Here is a 25,004-nt window from a genome sequence, read left to right as displayed (position 1 = left end):
ACAAGAAAGCCTCTCAGCACAGCAGAATTTGGTCCTGTCTAGAAGTGTTTCTCTGTCTCCACTAACTAGATGTTTGTGAAGATTTCCTAACACAGAGAATTTTTCACAAGTGAATCTACCCTGCAGTTTCAAACACATAAACTATACAGGTCATATTATTTGAAGATGATAAACTATGGACTCATATCTTCGCTGAAAAACATAACTTTTAGGTTTAGGAGGAAAGATTCTCACATAAAATTCTCATAAGGTAAAAACAGATACAATCGGCATAAAGGGCTCATCGAAAAATAAATGAATTTATACCAGAATACAGGTAAGGTCCCTAGCTAACTTAGTTTTTAATCACAGGATGTTTTAAAGTGAAAAAGCCTTGACCTGAAGGGTGCAGTGATATTTACCCCTACTAGCAATGAATCATAAAAGGTAAAAAATGATATACATTTTTGAATTTATCTTTTCAAATACAACCATGGAATCACATCAACACCTCATGCCACTTCCAACCCGGCAAAGAAAAAAAAAAAGGTAAAAAGAATGCAGTTAAAGAAAACCTCCGTAGCACGCTCGTCAGGATAATGACACTAAACACTAATCAGTCACTTACTAAGGCAGACAGGTTGCGTTGACCATCCACTTTCCAGGCATGTAATCAATCCTGATGTCTTACCATCTGCTGTTACATATCCTGGTTTACACTTATATTGTGTTTCTTTATTCAAGGGATATGTAAAGTCAGATTCAGAAAAAAATCCATTCTCAATTTGTATATCTGCTTTTGAACATGTCTCTAAAAGGGAGAAAACATAAAGATAAGCATGTATTTGATAACCATTTTATAAGGACTCAAGTAATATAAGTATACAAAAATTGGGAGTCATTTTTAAATGTAACCCTAGAAAAACTCTAGTCATTTAAGTTCTTGTATGAGAGAAAAAAACCTATGAGTTCCCAAATATATTAAGTCAGGACACTTTATTCATTTTCTTAGAACAAAGCCAGATTTAAAGTACTCAGAATCCCTGCTGGGAAATGATTAGACCTCTGCTGTCTGATGCATCTGGAATCCTACAGCATGTCAGAGCTCTATCAGCAGTGGGTTTCTCTCCTGGGACCTGTTGGAAAAATTGCCTAATCTGGATCTCTTAAGCAACCCAGAACACAGTTGACACATTGAGGCATCTCAGATCCGGTGATGATCTCAGAATCTTCCACCATAGTTACTGCAGCCTTTGTCTCTGGGAATTTGAAATGTTTGTCATCAGAACTGGGTGCTGAAATCTCCATCAATGCGTGTAGTCCAACAAAGATGACAGAGACCGACACATACATTCATCCTACTCAGGACAAAATGATGACTCCTCAAATTATGTATAACTAAACTAGAAATAGTAAAGCACATTTATGTCACTTACTAGGTCTCTTCACAGAGCTCAGCTTCATTTATTAACTCAAGGATAAAGAAGAAATCAAAAGAGAAAACGTTGAATGTTTTGAACTGAATGAAAATAAAAACATGGTAAGAAAAATTTTATGAGATGTACGAGATGACAAAAGTGTGCTGAGAGGGAAATTTTAACATTAAATAGCAATAATAGAAAATAATAAAGTTTGAAAATCAATAACTGTTTTTACTTGAAAATTACAAAAGGTAAACAAATCCAATGTGTATAAATTTGAAGGAACAGTGCGCCGTTAGTAAGATGGTGGAAAAGGGTATTGAAATCTCTCCCTCTCCCAAAGACACTGAATTAACTGCTACAAAGGCATCAGCTCCCCTTATTCAAAACACTGGTTGAGAGGCTCCTACATTCAAGGCCAGTGAGAAAATTCCTAAATCCTAACTGGCAGGAAAAACTGAGACACACATTGACTATAAACCTCACCCAGCAGAACACCATATAATTGGGAGGGAACCCTCAACTCCTAGCTCCTCCTAGAGGAGCAAATAGTTCAAACCACAATCTAGGGCTCCTGGTTTCTGAAAGCTAGTCCAGGGTCTGGCTTCTACCTTGCCTGCCTCTGAGAGGGCCCAGCATTTCCAGTCTTCTGGGACTACTGAGGACAAAGTGGCAGTTAGGATGGGCTGTGCTAGAACTGCTCACAGGTCACCCCCCAGCTTAGAGCAGAGTCAGCAGCTCCCAGTTTCTCTGTGGAAGGATGTAGACTGCACATCTAGACCCTCGTCTTTTCCAGCTGCTGCCTGAGGACCTGGCTTCTCACCAACCTGTCCTGTGAGCTGATGAAGCCCCGATTCTGCTCGGGTCCTGGGGACGACAGAGAGCAGAATCATGGTTGGAAGAGCACAGGGGTTGAAGGAGCGTGCAGGCATTTCCCACAGCTCCTCTCCCCAGCTCAGTGCAGAGTGAGCAAGGGGATCAACTCCAGCTCCCAGCATCACCAGCTTCTTGGGCTCTAGCTCCCCTGTCTCAAGACACAGATGGGAGTTGTCATACTCTAGCCCCACTGGAGGATGCTAAGTACAAAGACAACAGTTTGGATGAGCATGGAGGTTAGAGAGGCACCCAGAATCTCTGGCCAGGGTGATTGATGAAAAAGGCTTCTACATATGAGGCCAGTCTATGAAGCCTAGGAGATGTGGATGTTTAATCTAGTGCACAGATATCAACAGAGAGAGTGAAGAAAAGTGATAAAAGTGAGAAATACGTTCCAGTCAGAAGAACAAGGTAAGTATCTATAAACCAACACAAATGAAATGAAGAAGGTGATTTCACCAATAGATATTCAAAATATCAGTCACACAGCACAAAATTTGACAGAGGATTAAAGCAGAGGTGCACTGGGCCTGGCATGTCTCAGGCTAGTGTCATGGGCAGCTCCCATGTATGAGCCTAAGTAACCCAGCTTCTCCCCCTTGCTTCTGATATTCCCCTCTTGTAGCTGAAGCTTGTGAGTTTATTCCTAGAAAATATTTAGAAATAAAATGCATTTTGCAATGGCAAAAAACCCACAAACAAACCAACCCCACCCCCAAACCCACAATATAGCAGGCTTAAACATGCTTACCAAGATCAGGAAGGCAATGCATGCACAAAGTAAGAATTTCAACGAAGAGATACAAAATATAGAAATTACCAAAAGAGAAATGGTAGAACTAAGTACAATAAATAAACTGAAAAATTAAATAGAGGGATTCAACAACAGACAAGATTAAGCAGAGAAAAGGACCAGTGAACATGAAAGTCACTAAAAATAACTGAGTCAGAGGAGCAAAAAGAAAAAGAATGGAAGAAAGTGATCATAGGTTAAGGCAGGTATGAGAAACCACCAAAATGATCAATATATGTTATGGAAGCCTGAGAGGGAGAAGAGAGAGGGAAAAGCACAGAAAAGTGAATCAAAGAAATAATCCTGAAAATTTAATAAATCTGGGGAAGAAAATAGACATCCACATCCAGTCAACCCACATGAATAAGATGAACTGTGAAAATCCCTCCTCCAACTGAAATACATGATCAAACTGTCTAAAAGACAAAGTAAATCTTGAAAATAGCAATAGGAAACATCACATAGAAGGGAACCATAAAGCTATGAGGTGATTTTACAGCAGAAACCTTGAAGATCAGAAGGGTGTGGGATGATACACTCAAAGTGCTGGAAGAAAAATCTACAAGGAATACTATACCAGCAAATTGGATCTTCACAAATGAAGGGGAAGTAAAAATATTACTCCGAGACACACAAACGCCTAGGTAGTTTATCACCACTAGAGGTGCATTCAAAGAAATGTTAAAGGAGGTTCTTCAGGTTGCAATAGAAGAGTGCTAAATATCAACACAACAGCATAAGAAAGTGTGACTCTCATTGGTAATGGCAAATATAGAGACAAATATAGAATATGGTGATGGGTAAATCACTTTTAATACTAGCATAAAAGTTAAAAGACAAAAGTATTATGAATAAATGTAACAAGTTATATAAATGGTTATAAACATGATATGATGTAAATTGTGATGTAAACAACTTAGCATGGAAGTGGAGGAAGATAAAAGTTTATTGCTATAAAAATTAGATATTCTATATAAGCCCCAACAAGAATACACCTTACATTAAGAACAAGAGAAAGGAATGACAGCCTATTTGAAGCTGACAAACAAATAAGCAAACAAACCCAATGAAACCCAAAGGAAAATAACAAGAAAGAAAAAGAAAGACAAAAGAACTAGAAGACAAACAAAATAAATAATAAATTAATAGTAAAATCTTATGGTTCAGAAACACTTTAAATGTAAATACATTAAACTCAACAATAAAAGACACAGACTGGGGGCTTGGATAAAAATACAAGACTCATATTTATGTTGTCTATAAGAAACTAACTTTAAGGAAAAACACAGGCTGAAAAAATAGGGATGAAAAATGTTATTTCATGAAAATGGTAACCAAAAGAAAGCAGAGCTGGTGATATTTGCATTAGACAAAATAGACTTTAAATTGTCACCAGAAAATATGGAATCATGGGGGCACAAGACATTCATCGTTTTTGCTCCTGAGCCAACAACAGAAATTTGATCCATCCACAGACAAACCTGTCTTTGAGGGAGGGGTGGGACTCACCACCATATACAAAGGGACCCAGCAGGAGTCTTGGCCACCCAAGCAAGAAGTAAAAGGCTGTCGTGATTGTGGTGCCTGCAGTGGCCCATAAACCAGCTCTAGCCTCTCTCAGCCACAGTCCAAGAGCCCCTGGAAACACTCAGATAATCACTCATGGAAGAGAGGCCTTATGTGAAAGCTCAGGTTTTCACAGGAGGAGCTTCAGCACAGCACTGGAGAAAAAAAAAATATGAGTTTGGATTCATTGGACTAAGTAAGAAGAACAGCTCTACTTTACCTGCCTCACCCTCCCCGCCAAGGAGGCACAGCTTAAGGCTAATAGAAAACTTCCCAGGTCCCTGATTTCTCCCACAGGGGAAAGGGAGAGTGTGTGAATAATCTTGCAGCTTCCCCAGCTCTGTAGGGTCTGCCAAAAGGCTCATTTACCTCTCACTTCATCCAGAATACTTAATAATGACCAAAATGACTGGTAGTTATGAAGAGACTATGGAAGCATCAGACAGGACACTTACAGATCATTAAAGGCAGGATGATCCTACTAACTGCATTGAGGAATCCATCAAAGAATCCATGCAGAAGCTGCTGGGAAGGCCTCACCTGCAGATTCTCCCAACTGGTCCACTGGCACCTTCAAGGCTCTGTCTACCTCATACACAGACCCTCCCATCATGTGGCCAGCCCCCTGTGGACATAACTGACATTGGAGACAAGAGCAAGCTTTGATAGGCAGCTAGTGAGCAGGCACAGAAATTTGGCTCAAATCTGTGTTCCAGGGAGAGAACACAAGATTAAGATGTAGTGCCATTTTTGTGGAAACAAAAGAGAGGCTCTCAGCACCCATACTGCACTGCAGGATCTAGACAAGGCACACAAGCACAGAAATTCTGCCACAAGTGGGAGAAGCAGTGTGAGCAGGTGTCTCTAGGAGACCTGAGATAGCCTCAGAGACTAATGCAGGGCTGAAGGAAGTTGTCTCTCTCCCAAAGGAGACTGGTACTTCCAAAGGAAATACAACAACACTAAACTTCAAGGAAAATGAAATCAAGGAACATGACACCAACAAATTATCACAAAATTCTTCAGTATTCAAACCCAAAGATTGGAGATCTGTGATTTACCTAATGAGGAATTCAAAATAGCTGTTTTAAATAACTCAATGTGCTACCAGGAAACAGGAGGACAATTGAACAAAATCAGGAATACAATAGATGAGCAAAATGAGCAGTTTAATGAAAAGATAGAAAAAAAAAAGTCAAACAGAAATTCTGGTGCTGAAAAATCCAATGATGAAATAAAAATGCTACTGAGTAGCATCAATAAGAGAATGAAAGAAGCATAAGAAGGAATCTGTGAGATGACAGATACATTGAAGTTATCCAGTCAAGGAGAACAAAGAAAAAATAATGGAAAAGAATGAAGAAAGGCTGCATGATGTATGTATATCATCAACAGAACCAATTTGTGAATTATTGAAGTTCCAGAAGGAGAAAAGAGGAAGATGGGGGCAGAAAACTTATTTAAAGAAATAATGGCTGAGAACTTTCCAAATTGAAGGTGAGATTTGAATATCTAAGTTCATGAAGTTTTCAGGTTACCAAACAAAATCAACATAAAAAATTCCTCTACAACACATATTATAATAAAACAGAAAAAAATCAAAGAGAAAAAGAGGTCTTAAAGGCACCATGAGAAAGAAACCTTGGAATTTATAATGGAACCTTCATATGGCTCTAAGCTGATTTCTCAGCAGAAACCTAATGGGCCAGGAGAAAGTGGAATGATACATTCCAAGTGTTGAAAGAGAAACCCACCAACCAAGAATACTTTATTTGGAAAGTGTCACTTGGAAGTGAATGGAAGATAAAGACTTCCCCAGACCAACAAATACTGAGGGAATTGAACTCAACTAGGCCTGCCTTATTAGAAATGCTGAAGGGAGTTATTCAAGCTAAAGTGAAAGAATGCTAATTAATAATATGAAAATACACTGTACACTTGTAAATGTAAGTATACAGTCACATGCACAATACTATAGTACTTTGTTATCAAATGTTAAACACTTAACCATATAAAAGTTAAAGTCAAGAATATAAAAATAATGATAGCAACAATAATTTGCTAATAAATACACACTATAAAAAGAGGCAAATCGTGACATCAAAAATATAAAAGGTTGGAGGGTAAAAGGAAAGAGATTTTGCATGTGGTTGATGCTCATGTTTTATCAGTATAAAACAGACTACCCTCTCTGTAAGATGTTTTATTTAAGTCTCATGGTAAACACAAAGCAAGAAACCACTCTAGATTCACAGAAGAGAAGTTTATTGAAAGCATACTACTATAAAAATCATTAATTCACAAAGGAAGGCAGCCAGAGAGGAAGAAAGGAATTAGGAAACTACAAAAGAGTAACTAGAAAAGACACTAAAAAAAAGAGGTTGCATTAGTAAGTCATTATCTATCAATAATTACTCTAAATATAAATGGATTACACACTTCAATGAAAAGACATAGGATGGATAAGATGGAGGTGCAGGAGGACATAGAGTTTGAATTTTCTCATAATTAGTGCACCTATTAGGCACTAGTGGAGGACCTTGGACACCTAAGGGAACAGGAGGAATCCCCATGTGACTAGGTAGGATGTGGGGGGGGGAAGAGGAAGGGAGAAAAAGTGGAGGCAGTAAGGGATGGGCATGCCGTAGGGGCAGCTGGGGAGGGGAGGGGTTCTCATGCTCAGAGGGGCCCACTCACAGCAAGGGAATCAGTGGGCTTAGGGAGAGAGGTCAGGGGATCAGAAAGGAACATGGCCAGCTTCTCCCCCACCCTCTCTTGTCCTGCAAACCTGCTGGGGTCCTGGACCTGAACCTCCATACTCCTGGGCCCCCTCCAGCCATGCAGATCCTGAGCCTAACCCCCACCACCCCCATGGCCTTTTCTGGGCTTTTTTTTTTTTTTTTTTTTTTGCAGCATTACATGGCTTGCAGGGTCTTGGTTCCTAGGCCAGGGATTGGGCCTGAGCTCCTGTGGTGAGAGTGACAAGTCCAAGCCACTGGACTAACAGTGAACTTTAGGACCCAAGAAATATTAATCAGTATGAGCTCTCCCAGAGGTCCTCATCTTGGCACCAAGACCTGGCTCCACCCAGCTGACTGCAAACTCCAGTGCTAGACACCTCAGGCCAAACAATCAGCAAGACAGGAACACAGCCCCATGCAATGACAACAAAAAAATTAGACAGCAAAAAAATATGTTACAGACAAAGAAGCAAGGTAAAAACCTACAAGACCAAATAAATGAAGAGAAAATAGGCAACCTACCTGAAAAAGAATTCAGAGTAATGATAATATAGATGATCCAAAATCTCAGAAATTAAATGGAGGCATGGATTGAGAAAATACAAGAAATGTTTAACAAGAACCTAGAAGAACTAAAGAATGAACAAACAGTGATGAATGACACAGTAATTGAAATGAAAAATACACCAGAAGGGATCAATAGAAGAACAACTGAGGCAGAAAAATGAATAAGTGAGCTGGAAGAAAGAATGGTGGAAATAACTGCAAAGGAGCAGAATAAAGAAAAAAGAATGAAAACAAATGAGGACAGTCTCAGAGACCTCTGGGACAGCATTAAACACACCAGCATTCAAATTATAGGGGCCCCAGAAGAAGAGAAACAGAAAGGGTCTGAGAAAATATCTGAAGTGATTATAGTCAGAAACTTCCCTAACATGGGAAGGGAAATAGCCCTCCAAGTCCCGGAAGCACAGAGAGTCCCATACAGGATAAACCCATAGAGAAACATGCCAAGACACATATAATCAAATGAACAGAAATTAAATTCAAAGAAAAAATATTAAAAGCAGCAAGGGAAAAGCAACAAATAACATTCAAAGGAATCCCCAAAAGGTTATCAGTTGATTTTTCATCAGAAACTCTGGAGGCCAGAAGGGAGTGATAGGATATATTTAAACTGATGACAGGGAAAGCCTACAACCAAGACTACACTATCAACCAAGGATCTCATTCAGAGCCAACAGAGAAATCAAAAGTTTTACAGACAAGCAAAAGCCAAGAGAATTTAGCACCATCAAACCTGCTTTACAACAAATGCTAAAGGAACTTCTCTAGGTGGGAAACACAAGAGAAGAAAAGTCCCACAAAACAAACCCAAAACAATTAAGAAAATGGTAATAAGAACATATATATTGATAATTACCTTGAATGTAAATGGACTAAATGCTCCAACCAAAAGACACAGACTGGCTGAATGGATGTAAAAACAAGACCTGAATATATGCTGTCTAAAGACACCCATGTCAGACCTAGGGACACATTTAGACTGAAAGTGAGGGGATGGAAAAAGATATTCCATGCAAATAGAAATCAAAAGGAAGCTGGACTAGCAACACTCATTTGAGATAAAATAGACTTTAAAATACTGTTACAAGAGACAATAAAGGAAACTACCTAATGATCAAGGGATGAATACAAGAAGAAGATAAAATAATTATAAATCTTTATGCACCCAACATAGGAACACCTCAATACATAAGGCAAATGCTAACAGCCATAAAAGGGGAAACTGACAGTAAAACAATAATTGTAGGGGACTTTAACACCTGAATTAGACCAATGGACAGATCTTCCAGACAGAAAAAAAATAAGGAAACACAGGCTTTAAAGGACACACTAGACCAAACAGACTTGACTGATATTTATAGGACATTCCACCCCAAAGTGGCAGAATACATTTTCTTCTCAAGTGCACACAGGACATTCTCCAGCATAGATTGCATCTTGGGTCACAAAGCAAGCATCAGTAAATTTAAAAAAATTGAAATCATTTCAAGCATCTTTTCCAACAACAATGCTATGAAATTAGAAATTATAGGAAAAAACTAAAAAATGCTAACACATGGAGGCTAAATAACACGCTACTAAACCAAGAGATCACTGAAAAAATCAAAGAGGAAATCAAAAAATTTATAGAAAGAAATGACAATGAAAATCTGACAACCCAAAAGCTACTGGATGCAGCAAAAACAGTTCTAACAGGGAAGTTGATAACAATTCAATCCTAGCTCAGGAAACAAGAAAAATCCCAAATAAACCACCTAAACTTACATGTAAAGCAACTAGAGAAAGAAGAACAAACAAAACCCAAAGTTAGTAGGAGGAAAGAAATCACAAAAATCAAAGCAGAAATAAATGAAATAGAAATGAAGAAAACAACAGCAAAAATCAATGAAACTAAAAGCTGGTTCCTTGAGAAGATAAACAAAATTGATAAACCTTTAGCCAGACTCATCAAGTAAAAAAAGGCAGAGGATTCAAATCAATAAAGTTAGAAATGAAAAAGGAGAAATTATAAGTGACACTGCAAAAATACAAAGGATCATAAGAGACTATTACAAGAAAGTATACGCCGATAAAATGAACAACCTGGAAGAAATGGTCAAACTCTTGGAAAAATACAACCTTCCAAGACTAAACCAGGAGGAAATAGGAAATACAAACAGACCAATCACAAGTAATGAAATGAAACTGTAATTTAAAATCTTCCAACAAATAAAAGTTCAGGACCAGATGGCATCACAGGTAAATTCTATCAAACTTTTAGAGAAGAGCTAACATCCTTCTCAAACTCTTCCAAAAAATTGCAGAGGAAGGTACATGTCCAAGCTCATTCTACGAGGCCACCATCATTCTGATACCAAAACCAAAGATATCACAAAAAAGAACACTATGGGCCAATATCTCTCTTAAACATAGACCCAAAAATCCTCAACAAAATACTAGCTAACAGTATCCAACACCACATTAAAAGGATCATACAATGTGATCAAGTTGGATTTATCCCAGGGATGCAAGGATTCTTCCATATACACAAATCAATCAGTGTGATAAACCATATTAACAAATTAAAGAATAAAAACCATATACCCATCTCAATAGATGCAGAAAAAGCTTTCAATAAAATTCAACACTCATTTAGGATAAAAACTCTCCAGAAAGTGGGCATAGACAGAACCTATCTCAACATAATAAAGGGCATATACAACAAACCCACAGCAAACATCATTCTCAATGGTGAAAAACTGAAAGCATTTCCTCTAAGATCAGGAACAAGACAAGGATGTCCACTCTCGCCACTATTGTTCAACATAGTTTTGGAAGTCCTAGCCACAGCAATCAGAGGAGAAAAAGAAATAAAAGGAATCCAAATTGGAAAAGAAGAAGTAAAATTTTCACTGTTCACAGATGACGTGATGCTATACGTAGAAAATCCTAATGATGCTACTAGAATACTACTAGAGCTAATCAATGAACTTGGTAAAGTTTCAGCATATGAAATTAACACACAGAAATCCCTTGCATCCCTATATACTAACAATGAAAGTTCAGAAAGAAAAATTAAGGAAACAATCTCATTTACCATTATAACCAAAAGAATAAAATGCCTAGGAATAAACCTACCTAAGGAAGGAAAAGACCTGTACTCAGAATACTACAAAACACTGATCAAAGATATCAAAGATGACACAAACAGATGCAGAGATATACCATGTTCTTGGATTGGAAGAATCAATATTGTGAAAGTGACTAAACTACCCAAAGCAATCTACAGATTCAATGCAATCCCTATCAAATTACCAATGGTATTTTTCATAGAATTAGATGAAAATTTTTACAATACGTGTGGAAACACAAAAGAGCATGAATAACCAAATCAATTTTGAGAAAGATGAATGGAGCTGGAGCAGACTCCCTGACTTCAGACTATGCTACAAAGCTATTGTAATCAAGACAGTATGGACTGGTACAAAAAAAGAGCTATAGCTCAACTAGAGAACAGGATAGAGTGCCCAGAGATAAACCCATGCACCTATGAACACCTAATCTATGGCAAAGGAGGCAAGAATACACAATGAAGAAAAGACAGCCTCTTCAATAAGCAGTGCTGGGAAAACTGGACAGCTATATGTAAAAGAATGAAATGAGAACACTCCCCATCACCATACATAAAAATAAACTAAAAATGGATTGAAGACCTAAATGTAAGACTGGACATTATAAAAGTCTTAGAGAAAAACAATCTTTGACATAAATCACAGCAAGATCTTTTTTGATCCACTTCCTAGAGTAATGAAAATAAAAAAAAAAACAAATAAACAAATGGAACTAATTAAACTTAAAAGCTTTTGCACAGCAAAGAAAACCATAAATGAGACAAAGAGACAACTTACAGAATGGGAGAAAATATTTGCAAAGGAAGCAATTGATAAGAGATTAATCCCCAAAATATGCAATCAGCTTATGCAGCTCTTTATCAAAGAAAAAACCAAACAACCCAATCAAAAAGTGGGCAAAAGACCTAAATAGATATTTCTCCAAAGAAGACTTGCAGATGGCCAAGAGGCACATGAAGAAATGCTCAATGTCACTAATTATTAGAGAAATACAAGTCAAAACTACAATGGGATATCATCCCACACCAGTCAGAATGACCAACATTAAAAAATCTACAAACAATAAATGCTGGAGAGGATGTGGAGAAAAGGGAACCTTCTTGCACTGTTGGTGGGAATGTAAATTGATAGCGCCACTATGAAGAATGGTATGGAATTTCCTTAAAAAACTAAAAATAGAACTACCATATGACCCAGGAATCCCACTACTGGGTATAAACCCTGAGAAACCATAATTCAAAAAGAAACACGTACCCCAATGTTCACTGCAGCACTATTTACAATAGCCAGCACATGGAAGCAACCTAAATGTCAATCAACAGATGAATGGAGAAAGAAGGTGTGGTACATATATACAATGGAATATTACTCAGCCTTAGAAGGAAATGAAATTGGGTCACTTGCAAAGATGTGGATAGACCTAAAGTCTGTCATACAGAAAGAAGTATGTCAGAAAGAGAAACACAAATATTGTATGTGAACACATATATGTGGAATCTCAAAAAATGATACAGATGAACCAATTTGCAGGGCAGGAATAGAGATGCAGACATAGGAAACAGATGCGTAAACACAGGGAGGGAAAGGGGGTCGGACAAATTGGGAGATTAGGATTGACATGTGAAAACAGAGCTAGTGGGAACCTACTGTATAGTACAGGGAGCTCAGCTTGATGCTCTGTGGTGACCTAGATGGGTGGGATGCAGGGGGTGGGTAGGAAGTCCAAGAAGGAGGGAATATATGTATATATATAGTTGATTCACTTCGTTGTACATCAGAAACTAACACAACATTGTAAAGCAACTATACCCCAATTTAAAAAAATGATAAAAGACAGGATGAATGGATGGATGCATGGATGGATGCATGGAAGGATGGATGGAAAAAGAAAACTAAACTATCTGTCTACCAGAGACTATATCCAGCATTAAGGACACTTACATGAGGAAAGTGAAGGAATGGAAAAAGATATTCAATGAAAGCAGATTCCAAAAGAGAGGCAGGGCTAGCTATACTTATATCAGACAAAATAGACTTTATGCCAAAACAGTAACAAGAGACACATAAGGTCATTATATAATAATAAAGATGTCAATTAATCAAAAAGATAAAAAATTAGAGCACCTAAGATATTGAGCAAATACCAGCAGATGTGTTGTGAGAAATAGACAACATTGAAATAATGGTAAGTACTTCAAGACTCCATTATCAACAGTGGATTAATCACCCAGACACAAAATCAACACAGAAACATAAGATTGAGCCAAACTTTACAGCATATGGACATAACAGATATACACAAAACATTTCATGCAATAGCAGCAGAATACACATTCTTTTAAAGTGAATACTGAATATTTTGCAGGATAGATCATATGACAGGTCAAAAATCAAGCCCTAGAAAATGTAAGAAGGTTGAATTCATAACAAGTACTTTGCCAAACACAATGTTACGAAAGTATGAGATACTGCAAAATGAGCTCTGAGGGAATTTTGTAGCAATAAATGTCTACATTTAGGAAAAAAAAATTCAAATAAACCACCTACATATACCTCAAGGAACTGGAAAAAGAGGAGAGATGTCAAGATGGCAAAGTAGGAGGACGCTGAGTTCACCTACTCCAAGAACACATCAAAAATAAAGAATGGCTATATGTGTATAACTGAGTCACTTTGCTGTACAGCAGAGACTGGCACAATATTGTAAAGCAACTACACTTCAGTAAAAAAATTTTAAATACATCTACATGTGGAGAAACTCTCACTGAAAACAATCTGAAAAGTGGAAGAAAGGCTCTTCTACAATGAAGGATGTGAAGAAGGACCCACACAATGTAGAATAAGAAGGGGGGAAATAATGGGTCAGGACCTGTGCCCCTAGCAGGGAATCAGAAAAGGAGTGGCATATCATAGGTTTAAGGATTCTCCCTGGAGAGTGAGGAGTTTGAGCCACAAACTAGGTGCCCAAGCCCTGGGGTTCAACCCTAAGACTAGTCTTAGCAGGATTGAAACCAGAAAGACTTCACTGGAGGGTTGAAAGAAACCAAGACTCCACTTGTGAGGAACATGCACAAATGCTTACTGCCAGGAACAGGGCAAAAGAGGCAGATTGAATACTGACTGGGACTCTGGTCAGTTTCCCATGACCACCCCAGCATGCACCCACTCTGCCTGCTCCAGCCCCTCTTGCTCTGATGCTGGTTTCTACTAGGGTGGAGGTGCCGTTGCCAAGGAGAGTGCTCACAATTAAATGGAATGGAACTGGCTTAAACATAACCCAGACTCTGAACAGGACAAAGGCAACCACGTGCAGTGTGTGGTGTGCATGGAGGCAACAGATTGAAAACTGCCTGAGGCTCTGACTGATGCACTGGTATCATCACACTGTGTACCAGACCCTGCACCATGTGCCGTCTCCAGCCCCTCTTGCTCTGGAGCTGCTCTCATAGGGTGAATGTGCAGTTGCCAAGGAGGTATGCATGCTCAAAGGGAATGGATCTGGCTTGAATCTGATCCTAAGAGCCTCTGCTCCAGCACACAAGGTCCTGTACCCACTCCCAATAGGGTGGTGACTGTCACTGAGCACAGGAAAAGCTCTGGCTCACACCCAGCTCTGGCTCTAGCCCCTCCATCTCCAACACCACCTTCCACCAAGGTGAAAGCTCACAGCACACACTGGGGAAAGGTGTGAACCACACTCACTTCAGATCCAGCTTTCTCATTAAAGCCAGTAGGCACACACAGACTGCATAAGGATGCTCCCAGACGAAGACACCCATTCAAGACTGGGATAGGTAACCATTTCATCTAACTTCATAGGGATGGAAAAAGTTAAAGAAAATGGAAAGACAGAAGAGTATGTTCCAAATGACAGAACAAGGTGAAAAAAGTAAAAAAACAAAAACCCTAGTGAAACAGAGTGAAACAATTTACTAGATAAGGAATTCAAAGCAATAGTAATAAGAATGTTAAGTGAACTTGGGAGAAGAATAGAAGAACACAGTGACAATTTTAACAAGGAACTAAAAAATATGAAAAAGATCTAGTCAGAGCTGAAGAATACAATAATTAATGTGAAAAACACACTAGAAGGAATTAGCGGCAGATTAGGTGATAAAGATGGGTGCGTAGTGATCTTAAAGATAGACTAATGAAAATCATCCAATCAGAATATCAAAAGGAACAAGAATTTTTTTTTAAAAAAGAACAGTTTAAGGGACCTCTATGACAACATCAAGCATACCAACATGCACTTTATAGAAGAAAATAAAAAGAAGTGGGTAGGAAACATATTTCATGAAATTACAGCTGAAAACTTCCGAACCTGAAGAAGGAAACAGATATCCAGATACCAGAAGCACAGAGGGTTCCAAACAAAAAGAACTCAAAATTACCCACTCCAAGACATATCACAATTAAAATGGCATAAGTTAGAGAATTCTTAACACAGCAAGAGAAAAACAAAGAGTTACATAAAAGGAAGCCCCCATAAGGCTATCAGCTGATTTTTCAGCAAAAACTTTGCAGGCCAGAAGGGAGTGGCATAATGTACTTAAAAGGATGAAAGTGAAAAACCTGCAACGTAGGATACCCTAAAAAGCAAGATCATGGTTGCAAATGACATGATACCATACATAAAAAGCCCTAAAGATGCTACCAGAAAACTACTAGAGCTCATTATTGAATTTAGTAAAGTTGCAGGATACAGAATTTATACGCAGAAATCACTTGCATTCCTATATATGAACAATGAAAGATCAGAAAGAGAAATGAAGGAAACAATACCATCTACCATCGCATCAGAGAGAATAAAATTCCTAGAAATAAACCTACCTAAGAAGGCAAAAGACTTGTATTCAGAAAACTATAAGATGCTGATGAAAGAAATCAAAGATGACACAAACAAATGGTGAGATATATCATATTCTTGGATTGGAAGAATCAATATTATCACAGTGACTATGTTACACAAAGCAATCTACAGAGTCAATGCAATCCCTATCAAATTACCAATGGTATTTTTCATAGAATTAGACAAAAATTTTTACAACATATGTGGAAACATAAAAGAGCATGAATAGCCAAAGCAATTATGAGAAAGAAGAATGGAGCTGGAGGAATCAGTCTCCCTAACCTCAGACAACACTGCAAAGCTACAGTATTCAAGACAGTATGGTACTGGCACAAAAAAAGAAATATAGATCAATGGAACAGGATAGAAAGCCCAGAGACAAACCCATACACCTATGTTCAACTGATCTATGACAAAGGAGGCAAGAATATACAATGGAGAAAAGAGAATCTCTTCAATAAGTGGTGCTGGGAAAACCAGACAGCTACCTGTAAAGTAATGAAATTAGAACACTCCCTAACACCATACACAAAAATAAACTCAAAATAGATTAAAAACCAAAATATAAGACCAGTACTATAAAATTCTTGAAGAAAAACATAGGCAGAACACTCTCACATAAATCACAGCAATATCTTTTTTGATCCACCTCCTAGAGTAATTAAAACAAAAACAAAAATAAACAAATGGGGCCTAATTAAACTTAAAAGCTTTTGGACAGTAAAGGAAACCATAAACAACACAAAAAGACAACCTAAAGAATGGGAGAAAATATTTGCAAAGAAGAGACGAACAAAGGGTTAATTTTCCAAATATAGAAACAGCTCATGCAGCTTAACATCGAAAAAACAAACAACCCATTCAAAAAATGTGCAAGAGATCTAAATACACATTTCTACAAAGAGATACAGGTGGCAAAGAGGCACAAGAAAAGATGCTCAACATCACTAATTACTAGAGAAATGCAAATCAAAACTACAATGAGCTAAAACATCACACCAGTCAAAAGGGCCATCATAAACAAAATGTCTAGCTAAGCTTTTATCAATTTTATCTTTTCAAAATTCCAACTTTTCATTTTGTTGATTTTTCTTATTATTCTTCATTTGATTTACTTCTGTTCTAATTTTCATTATTTCCTCCTTTCTCTAACTTTGGTCTTAGTTCTTTTACTAGTGTTTTAAAGTATAAATTTAGGTTGTTCACATAAGATCTTTCTTCTATTTTAATGTACACATTTATCATAAAAAACTTCCCTCTTAGTACTGTTTTTGCAGTATCTTGTAAGGATTGGTATATCCTATTTTTTTCTCATTTGTCTTAGGATATTTTTTAAAATTCCTTATGGTTTCCTCTCTGATGCAACAATTCTTCAAGAGTCTGTTGTTTAGTTTGTATATATCTGTAGATTTTCTCTTTTCTTTCTTTTTTTTTTCTGTTACTGTATTCTTGTTTTATTTCAATGTGGTTGGAAAAGACACTTGGCATGATTTCTCTCTTCTAAAAGTTGTCAAGACTTGCTTTGTGACCAAACAGGTCATATCCTTCCCGAGATTATTCCATGTGGACTTGGGAAGAATGTGTATTCTTCTCTTCTTGAGTGGAAAGTTCTGTATATAGTTATTATGTTCATTTAGTTTACAGTGTTGTTCAAGTCTGCTTTTTATTTATTAAAATTCTGTCTGGACATTCTATCCAATATTGAAAATGGAGTATTAAAATCTCCTACTATTATTGTATTGCTCTCAATTTCTCCTAATCAGACATCAATATTTGGTTTATATATTTAGGAATTCTGATGGTGGATGTTTTTATGTTTATAATTATTCCATTTTCCTGTTGATTTAACCCTTTTATTATTATATAATGACCTTTTTTGTTGCAGGAAACAGTTTAGACAAAAAGTCAATTTTTTTTCTGATATAAGTATACTTGCTCCTGGTGTTTTCTGGCTTCTATTTGCATGAAATATAATTTTCCGCATGTTCATGTTTAGACCATCTGTGTCTTTAGTTCGAAAATGAGTTTTCTATACACAGCAAATTATTAAATCTTATTTTTCTAACCATTCAGGTATTCTATTCTTTTGTTAGGTGAGTGTAGTCCATTTACATTTAAATTAATCATTATAGGTGAGCATGTACTATTGATATTTTGTTAAGTAGCTTACTCTGCAATTGCTTTTTCAATCTCTTTCCATTTTCCATAGTTATTTGCTTATATATTGTAATTTTTTACTTTCTTTTCATCTTTTGTGTATCCATTGTAGGTTTCCCTCAAGCTTAATTAATGTGCAGTTAACAATTAAAACTTTATGTGTATACTGTGTACAATGGGATGATTTGATATACATATACATTTATCACAATAGGGTCAATAAACACATCCATCACCTCACATATTGCCTTTCTTTGTATATGTGTTTGGAATGGCTGAAATCTATTCTCTTAGCAAATTTCAAGCATGCAATATAGTATTATTAACCATACAACCAAGCTGTACCTTAGATCTCCAGAATTACTCATCTTATAAATGACACCTTACACGTTTGGGCCAGCATGTCCCCATTTCCCTCATCTTTGAGTCCTTGTAACTACCATTCCACTCTCTGTTTCTGTAAATTTAACACTTTCTTCTTTTTTTATTTTTATATTGCCTTTCTTTCCTTCCTTCCTTCCTTCCCTTCCTTCCTTCCTTCCTTCCTTCCTTCCTTCCTTTCTTTTTCTTTCTTTCTTTCTTTCTTTTTCTTTCTTTCTTTCTTTCTTTCTTTCTTTCTTTCTTTCTTTCTTTCTTTCTTTCTTTCTTTCTTTCTTCTTTCTTTCTTTCTTTCCTTCCTTCCTTCCTTCCTTCCTTTCTTTTCTTTCTTTCTTTCTTCCTTTGTTTCTTTCTTTCATCTTTCTTTCTGTCTTTCTTTTTCTTTCTTTTTCCTTCCTTCTTTCTTTTTCCTTCCTTCTTTCTTTCTTTTTCTTTCTTCTCCCTTCCTTCCTTCCTTTCTCCCTTCCTTCCTTCTCTTTCATTCTATGAATTCAATATTTTCTTTCCCCTGCTCTCTCTGTCTCTCTCTCACCTCCCTTCCTCCCTTTCTTCTTCCACTTAGCATAATGTCCTCTAGGTTCATGCATGTTATACCAAATGGCAGGACTCTCTTCTTTCCTATGGCTGAGTAATATCCCATTTTATGTATGCATATCACATCTTTATTCATTCATTCATTTTTTTTTTTACTGACCCTTAAGTTGTTTCCAAATCTTGACTATTGTGAATAATGCTAAAATGAAGATGGGACTGCAGATATGACTTTGAGATATTGATTTTATTTCTGCTGGATACATACCCAGGAATGAGCTTCCTGGATCATATGAAAGTTCTATTAATTTTTTTGAGGAAATTCCACATTGCTTTCCATATGGTTGTAGCAAATTAAATTCCAACCAAAATATACAAGGATCCCCTTCTCTCCACATCCTTGCCAACACTTATATTTTTTAAAAAGACATTCTAAAAGGTGTGAGGTAATATCTCATTGTGGTTTTGATTTGTATTTCCCTGAAGATTAGTATTTTTTTTTTTAGTATTTACTCATGTATTTGTTACCCATGTGTGTGTATTCTTCAGAAAAAGTGTCTACTCAAATCCTTTGCTCATTTTTAAATCAGATTATTTGGTTTTTGTACTATTGAGTTGTAAAAGTCCTTATATTTTAAAAATTTTACCCTCTTATCAGTTGTATGGTTTTCAATTCCATATTTTTTTTCATTGTTGATTTGCTGAACAGAAACTTTTAGTTTAATACAGTCCTACTAAGTTTTGTTTTGGTTTTTGTTGCCTGTGCTTTTGGTGACATATCCAAAAATATCATTGCCCAAACCAATGTCAAGGAATTATTTCCCCCAATTTTCATTATGATATTTATGGTTTCAGGTCTTATATTTAAGTCTTTAATTTATTTAGAATTAATTTTTTTTGGTGTTTTCATAGAGGGGTCCAATTTCATTCTTCTTTGTATATATCCAATTTTGCCAGCACCATTTACTAAAGACACTGTCATTTCCCCATTGTGTATTCTTGATTGCTTTGTTAAATATTAAGTGACACATGGGTTTATTCTGGGTCTCAAATCTATTCCATTGGTTGTGTGTCTATTATTTATGCCAGAATAAAACTATCATGCTATTTTGATTACTATTGTTTTGAAATTATAGTTTGAAATTAGGAAGTGTAATGTCTCCAGCTTTGTTGTTCTTTCTCAAGATTGTTTTGGTTATATGGGAGTATTTTGTGATTCTATGTGAATTTTAGGATCATTTATTCTACTCATGTAAAATATGCCATTGGGTTTTGCTGAATAGTTTGAGAAGGATTGGCATTTATTCTTCTTTAAATGCTTGGTAAAATTTACTAATTAAACCATCTGGTCCTGAGCATTACTTCATTGGGAGGTTTTAAATTTCTGATTTAATTTCATTTCTGATTTTTAGTCTGTTCAGATTTTCTATTTGTAAACAAGTTAGTATTGTTGAATTATATGTTTCTAGGAATTTATCTGTTTATTCTAGGTTATCCAACTTGTTGGCATATGATAGTTCATAGTTGTCTTTTATAATCCTTTACATTGCTGTGGCATCAGTTGTAATGTCTCATCTTTCATTTCTGATTTAACTTATATGAGTTTTACATTTTGTTTTTCTTAATCTAGCTTTAGATTTATTCATTTTGTTTGTCTTTTTGCAAAATCAGGTATTTTGTGATCCTTTCTGTTGTGTTTTAGGGTCTCTATTTTCTATATTACTGTTCTGATCTTCGTTGTTTCCTTCCTTCTGCTAAGTACAGGCTTAGTTTGTTCTTCTTTTTCTTTGAGTGTAAAACTGGCTTGTTTATTACAAATCTTCCTTTTTTCCTAATGTTGATTTTATCAATATAAATGCTCTTAATTAGCTTAAATTTTCATTTCTTTTAGAATATGTTTTGTTTTCTCTCTGATATCTATTTTGACTCATTGTTGAGAAATATTTTGTTTCCACATATCAATTTTCTACTTCTCCTTTTACTGAATTTTAGGTTCATACCATTGTGGTCTGAAAAACATTCCATATATGTTCAATCATCTTAAGGTTTTTAAAGCTTGTTTTGTGACCTAGCACGTTATCTCTCCTGGAGAATGTTCTGTGTATGCTTAAGATGAAAATATATTCTACTGTTGAATGGAATGTTCTCTATATATGTCTGTTAGGTACATTTGATAAAGTGTGTTTCCAGTCTAATCGATTTTTATTGGTTTTCTGGGTGAATGATCTATCCATTTTTGAAAGTAGAGTATTGAACTCCCCTACTATTATTATACTGCTCTCTATTTCTCTGTTTAGATCTGTTAGATTTGCTTAATTTACTTATGTGCTCCAATGTTGGATACATATATTTACAATTGTGAAATCCTCTTGATGATTTCACATGTTCATTTTATGATGACCTTCTTGTTTCTTGTAACAGTTTTGACTTAAGGTCTATTTTTCCAAAACAAGCGTTGCTACCCCTGCTCTCTTTTGATGTACACTTGCGTGGAATATTGTTGTCTTTTCATTCACTTTAGCCTTTGTGTGCTCTAAATGCTGAAGTGAGTTTCAGTTTAGTTTCACATCTAGGTAGTTTATAGTTGGGTCTTCTGTTTGTTATTTCTTTTTTTAATGCACAAAACTCTTTATGTGTTTTGACTGGAGAATTGAATGCACTTACATTGGATGTTATTATTGATAGGTAAGGACTTACTTATACAATCTCATTAACTGTTTACTCGCTGCTATGTACTAACAGGGTTCCTTGGTCTTTCTCTTGCACCCTTACTTAGAGAATTTATGATTTTCCATAGTGGTATACTTTGTTTCCTTTATCTTTTGTTTTGTGGTTACCATGAAGCTTACATAAAATATCTTATAGGTAGGTATAACAGCCTATTTGTAGCTGATAACAAATTCACTTTGATTGCATACAAACTTTACCCTTTTACTTTCCTCCCCACCTATTTTGATTCTGATGTCACAATTTACATTATTTACTTGGTATGTAGTGTATATTTTCATGGTTTCACATTACTAATTAACATCCTTTTCTTTCAGCTTGAAGAACTGCTTTCAGCATTTCTTGTAAAGCAGATTTGGTATTAATGAATTCTTTCAGTTTTTATTTGTCTGGGAAAACCTTTATATCTCCTTCATTTCTACAAGACTGCTTTTCCAGGTAAATAATTCCTCCGTTGTAGCTGTTTTTTTCTTTCAGTAATTTGAATATGTCATGCCTCTGTCTCCTCATGTGCAGTGTTTCTGCAGATTTATTAATCTGCTTCTATCCTTATGGGGAATCCCTTTTGTTTGAAGAGGTTTTTCTCTCAGCCTTAAAAATTTTCTTTGCCTTTGGTTTTAGACAGTTTTTTTACAATGTGTTTTTTATATAGAATATCTCTTGTTCGAATCTGTTTGGGGACTTATGAAATGCATGATCTTGAATGTCCGTATCTTACCAGCCATTATTTCTTTAAATAAACTTTCTGCCCCTTTTTCCCATTCTTCTCCTGGGAATCCCATAATCTCTACGATGTTTCTCTTGAGGGTCTCCAATCATTCCTGTAGACTCTCTTCACTGACAGTATCTGAGAGGATACTTTCAGATGAGTTTTTGTTGTTGTTGTTTGTTTTTTGTTTTCTTTTCTGCTTGATACTTTGTGGTTGATGCTGTCCACTGTATTTATTGCTTCACTCACTGTATGTAGAGAACCACAGAGGACAGAGAGGGCAATGACTTAGAGTAACAATCCTGAGAGCACATGACCGAATACATGGCTGCAGGCAGTTCTGAAAACAGAATGTCTCAAGGAAAACCGATTCAGATAAAGCAGTCATATAACCCGATGGCTCCAGACTCCAGCTCTCAGTTAAAGATAAACTATCTCCCCTAGTCATAAAAAACAAGGTGTTCTGCTTTTTTCTCTATTTGAAGCATATACCTCCTGCTGTCCATTATCATGATTTATAATCTAGAATGCTAGAATGCTTTTTCTCAATAAATACACTGTGGGAATCAGAGCTCGGGACTCTTGACTGGCTTGGTCTTGAGTCCCCTGACCTCATGCTTTCCTATACTTTTGTATGAATTTTCTAAATTCCACCATGCCACTCACATCAGGTGGATGAGATCTCCACAATTGATCTCCTCTGAATTCTTTACATTCAGAATTACTGTTTTGTTCTTTTTATGTTTTCTATATCCCTGTTAAATGTCTTGTTTTATTCAATTATTGTTTAACTGATTTGTTTGAATTGCCCATTTTCTTGCATCTCACTGAAGTTCTTTAGAGTAACTATTTTGAAGTCTCTATCAGACAAATTGTACATATGGATTATTTGGGGTCAGTTAATGGAAAATTATGGTGTTCCTTTGATTCTATTGTAGTCCTTTGATTTTTGTGTTCCCTGAAGTCACTTGTTGCTGTCTTCACATTTAAAGAAGCAATCACTTCCTCCAGTCTTTACAGATTGACTTGGGGAGGGAAATTCACTCTGTCACACTGCTACAGGCTTTTCCAGACCTTTTTTAAGGATACACCTGATGCACACATGTTGATCCCTCGTGGGAGAGAATTTTGAAGCTTGTATGCTTCCCTCAATGGGCAATGCCAAATGCTCATGTCTGTGTGATTTCCCACAATCACACATGGTCAGTCTGGCTTCTACATGTCTCACTAGCCATCTGCAAAGGTTTGCATTGCCATCTTGGGCACATGCACAGGGAGCTGGCCATGGGGCAGAGGGATGTGGATGTGTTGAGGGCGCCCATGGTGAGCAGGATTCACAAGCAAGGTGTCTGCCATAGCTACAGGGTGGGCTTCCTGGTGGTGTCCACAGAATGGTCAGTAGGATCCTTGTCCCTTGATGAATTCTAGCCCAGGATGCTGTGCTCCTGGCCTCTCCCCACCCCTCAGTCATGCAGATTACCCCAGGATTCTGGGTGGGGGGAGAGAAGTGGGCCTTTTCATCAGTGTTGTGAGTTGAGGAAGCCAGCCATTACTCACATGCTCTGATTTCCCCCACAGGTGGCATCCTGTGCTGAGGTGTCTCTTGGCACTGAGCTGTGCCACTTTAGGGGAGGGGTGACACAGGTAACGTGGAACTGTGCCTCTAACCCTCTTGGGTGTGTCCAGTCTTGAATCCTTGTGGTCCAACAGTGTGCTATTGTTTCTCTGCTAGACTCCTAGACTCCCACAAAGATCCTCTCGTCTATGGATGATTGTCAAAGGATGGGTTTGTATCAGGAGAGACAGAAGAACTCCTATTCTGCCAACTTGCTGATGTCACGCTGTTATTTTAGGTTTCTTCTATGTGGTCCTTTTCCTGTTTCTTGACTAATGTCTATCAATAGGCACATTTATTTTGTTATATACTTTTCAAGAAGTTTGTACCTACATCACACGCACTTGTAAAAAATAAAACTAAATAAATCCTCTGGCAAAACAAGAAGTTGATTTAAATATTTTGCAGTGGATAATATAGCTGAGTCTTAGAAAATTATAAACAAATTGGGATCTCAGACCAGTTTACTCACTGACACGGATGCATGTGGGAGGAGGTGACCAGCCATTCTCTGTACATGTCATCATGTTCTGATTATTTTGAAGACTGTGGCCATCATAGCAGCGAACTATTACAGTTTGATCCTGTAAATATTGCTCTTGGCGATCTGGGTAATGTCCATTTTCCAAATAATTGAATGTACATTTTCCTAAGGATGATAAAGATAATAGAAAATGAAAAAAATAACATAAATTTGGTAAAATAGTACAAAAAAAGTTAACTTTACAGTAGTTACATGAGAATGCACTAGTATTCAAAAATAGCATATAACAATAAAAACAAAAGTACTATCAAATATTTTTTAAAAAGACAAAAATCAATATTCTGTTATTTATCTTTAGTTTTTATAATGAAAATATGTATAAATGATGGAAATATTTTTTGTAAGGTCTTTACATTTATGATGTGATTTCCATGAAGAGCTCCTCATTATAGAAAAACCTATTTGGGTCTTTTTGTCCATAGAATGCAGTCCTTGGCC

The 25,004-nt window shown here is 36.6% G+C and overlaps 1 protein-coding gene across 5 annotated transcripts in view; it reads right to left on the bottom strand.

Annotated features, from left to right (window-relative positions):
* Positions 1-25,004, bottom strand: part of CFH (complement factor H) — a 135,226-nt gene that overhangs the window by 70,350 nt on the left and 39,872 nt on the right. For all 5 annotated transcript variants that reach the window (XM_057726224.1, XM_057726227.1, XM_057726225.1 and 2 more), the window contains 2 exons: positions 24,495-24,671; positions 608-790 (listed from right to left, as the gene is read on the bottom strand). In XM_057726224.1, the coding sequence (XP_057582207.1) occupies positions 608-790; positions 24,495-24,671 (360 nt within the window). The remainder of the gene's footprint in view (positions 1-607; positions 791-24,494; positions 24,672-25,004) is intronic.

This window comes from Hippopotamus amphibius, chromosome 3 (genome assembly GCF_030028045.1).
Source record: "Hippopotamus amphibius kiboko isolate mHipAmp2 chromosome 3, mHipAmp2.hap2, whole genome shotgun sequence".
Lineage (NCBI taxonomy): Eukaryota > Metazoa > Chordata > Mammalia > Artiodactyla > Hippopotamidae > Hippopotamus > Hippopotamus amphibius.
Note: the sequence above shows the minus strand (reverse complement) of the source record. Positions and strands in the feature narration are given on the sequence as shown.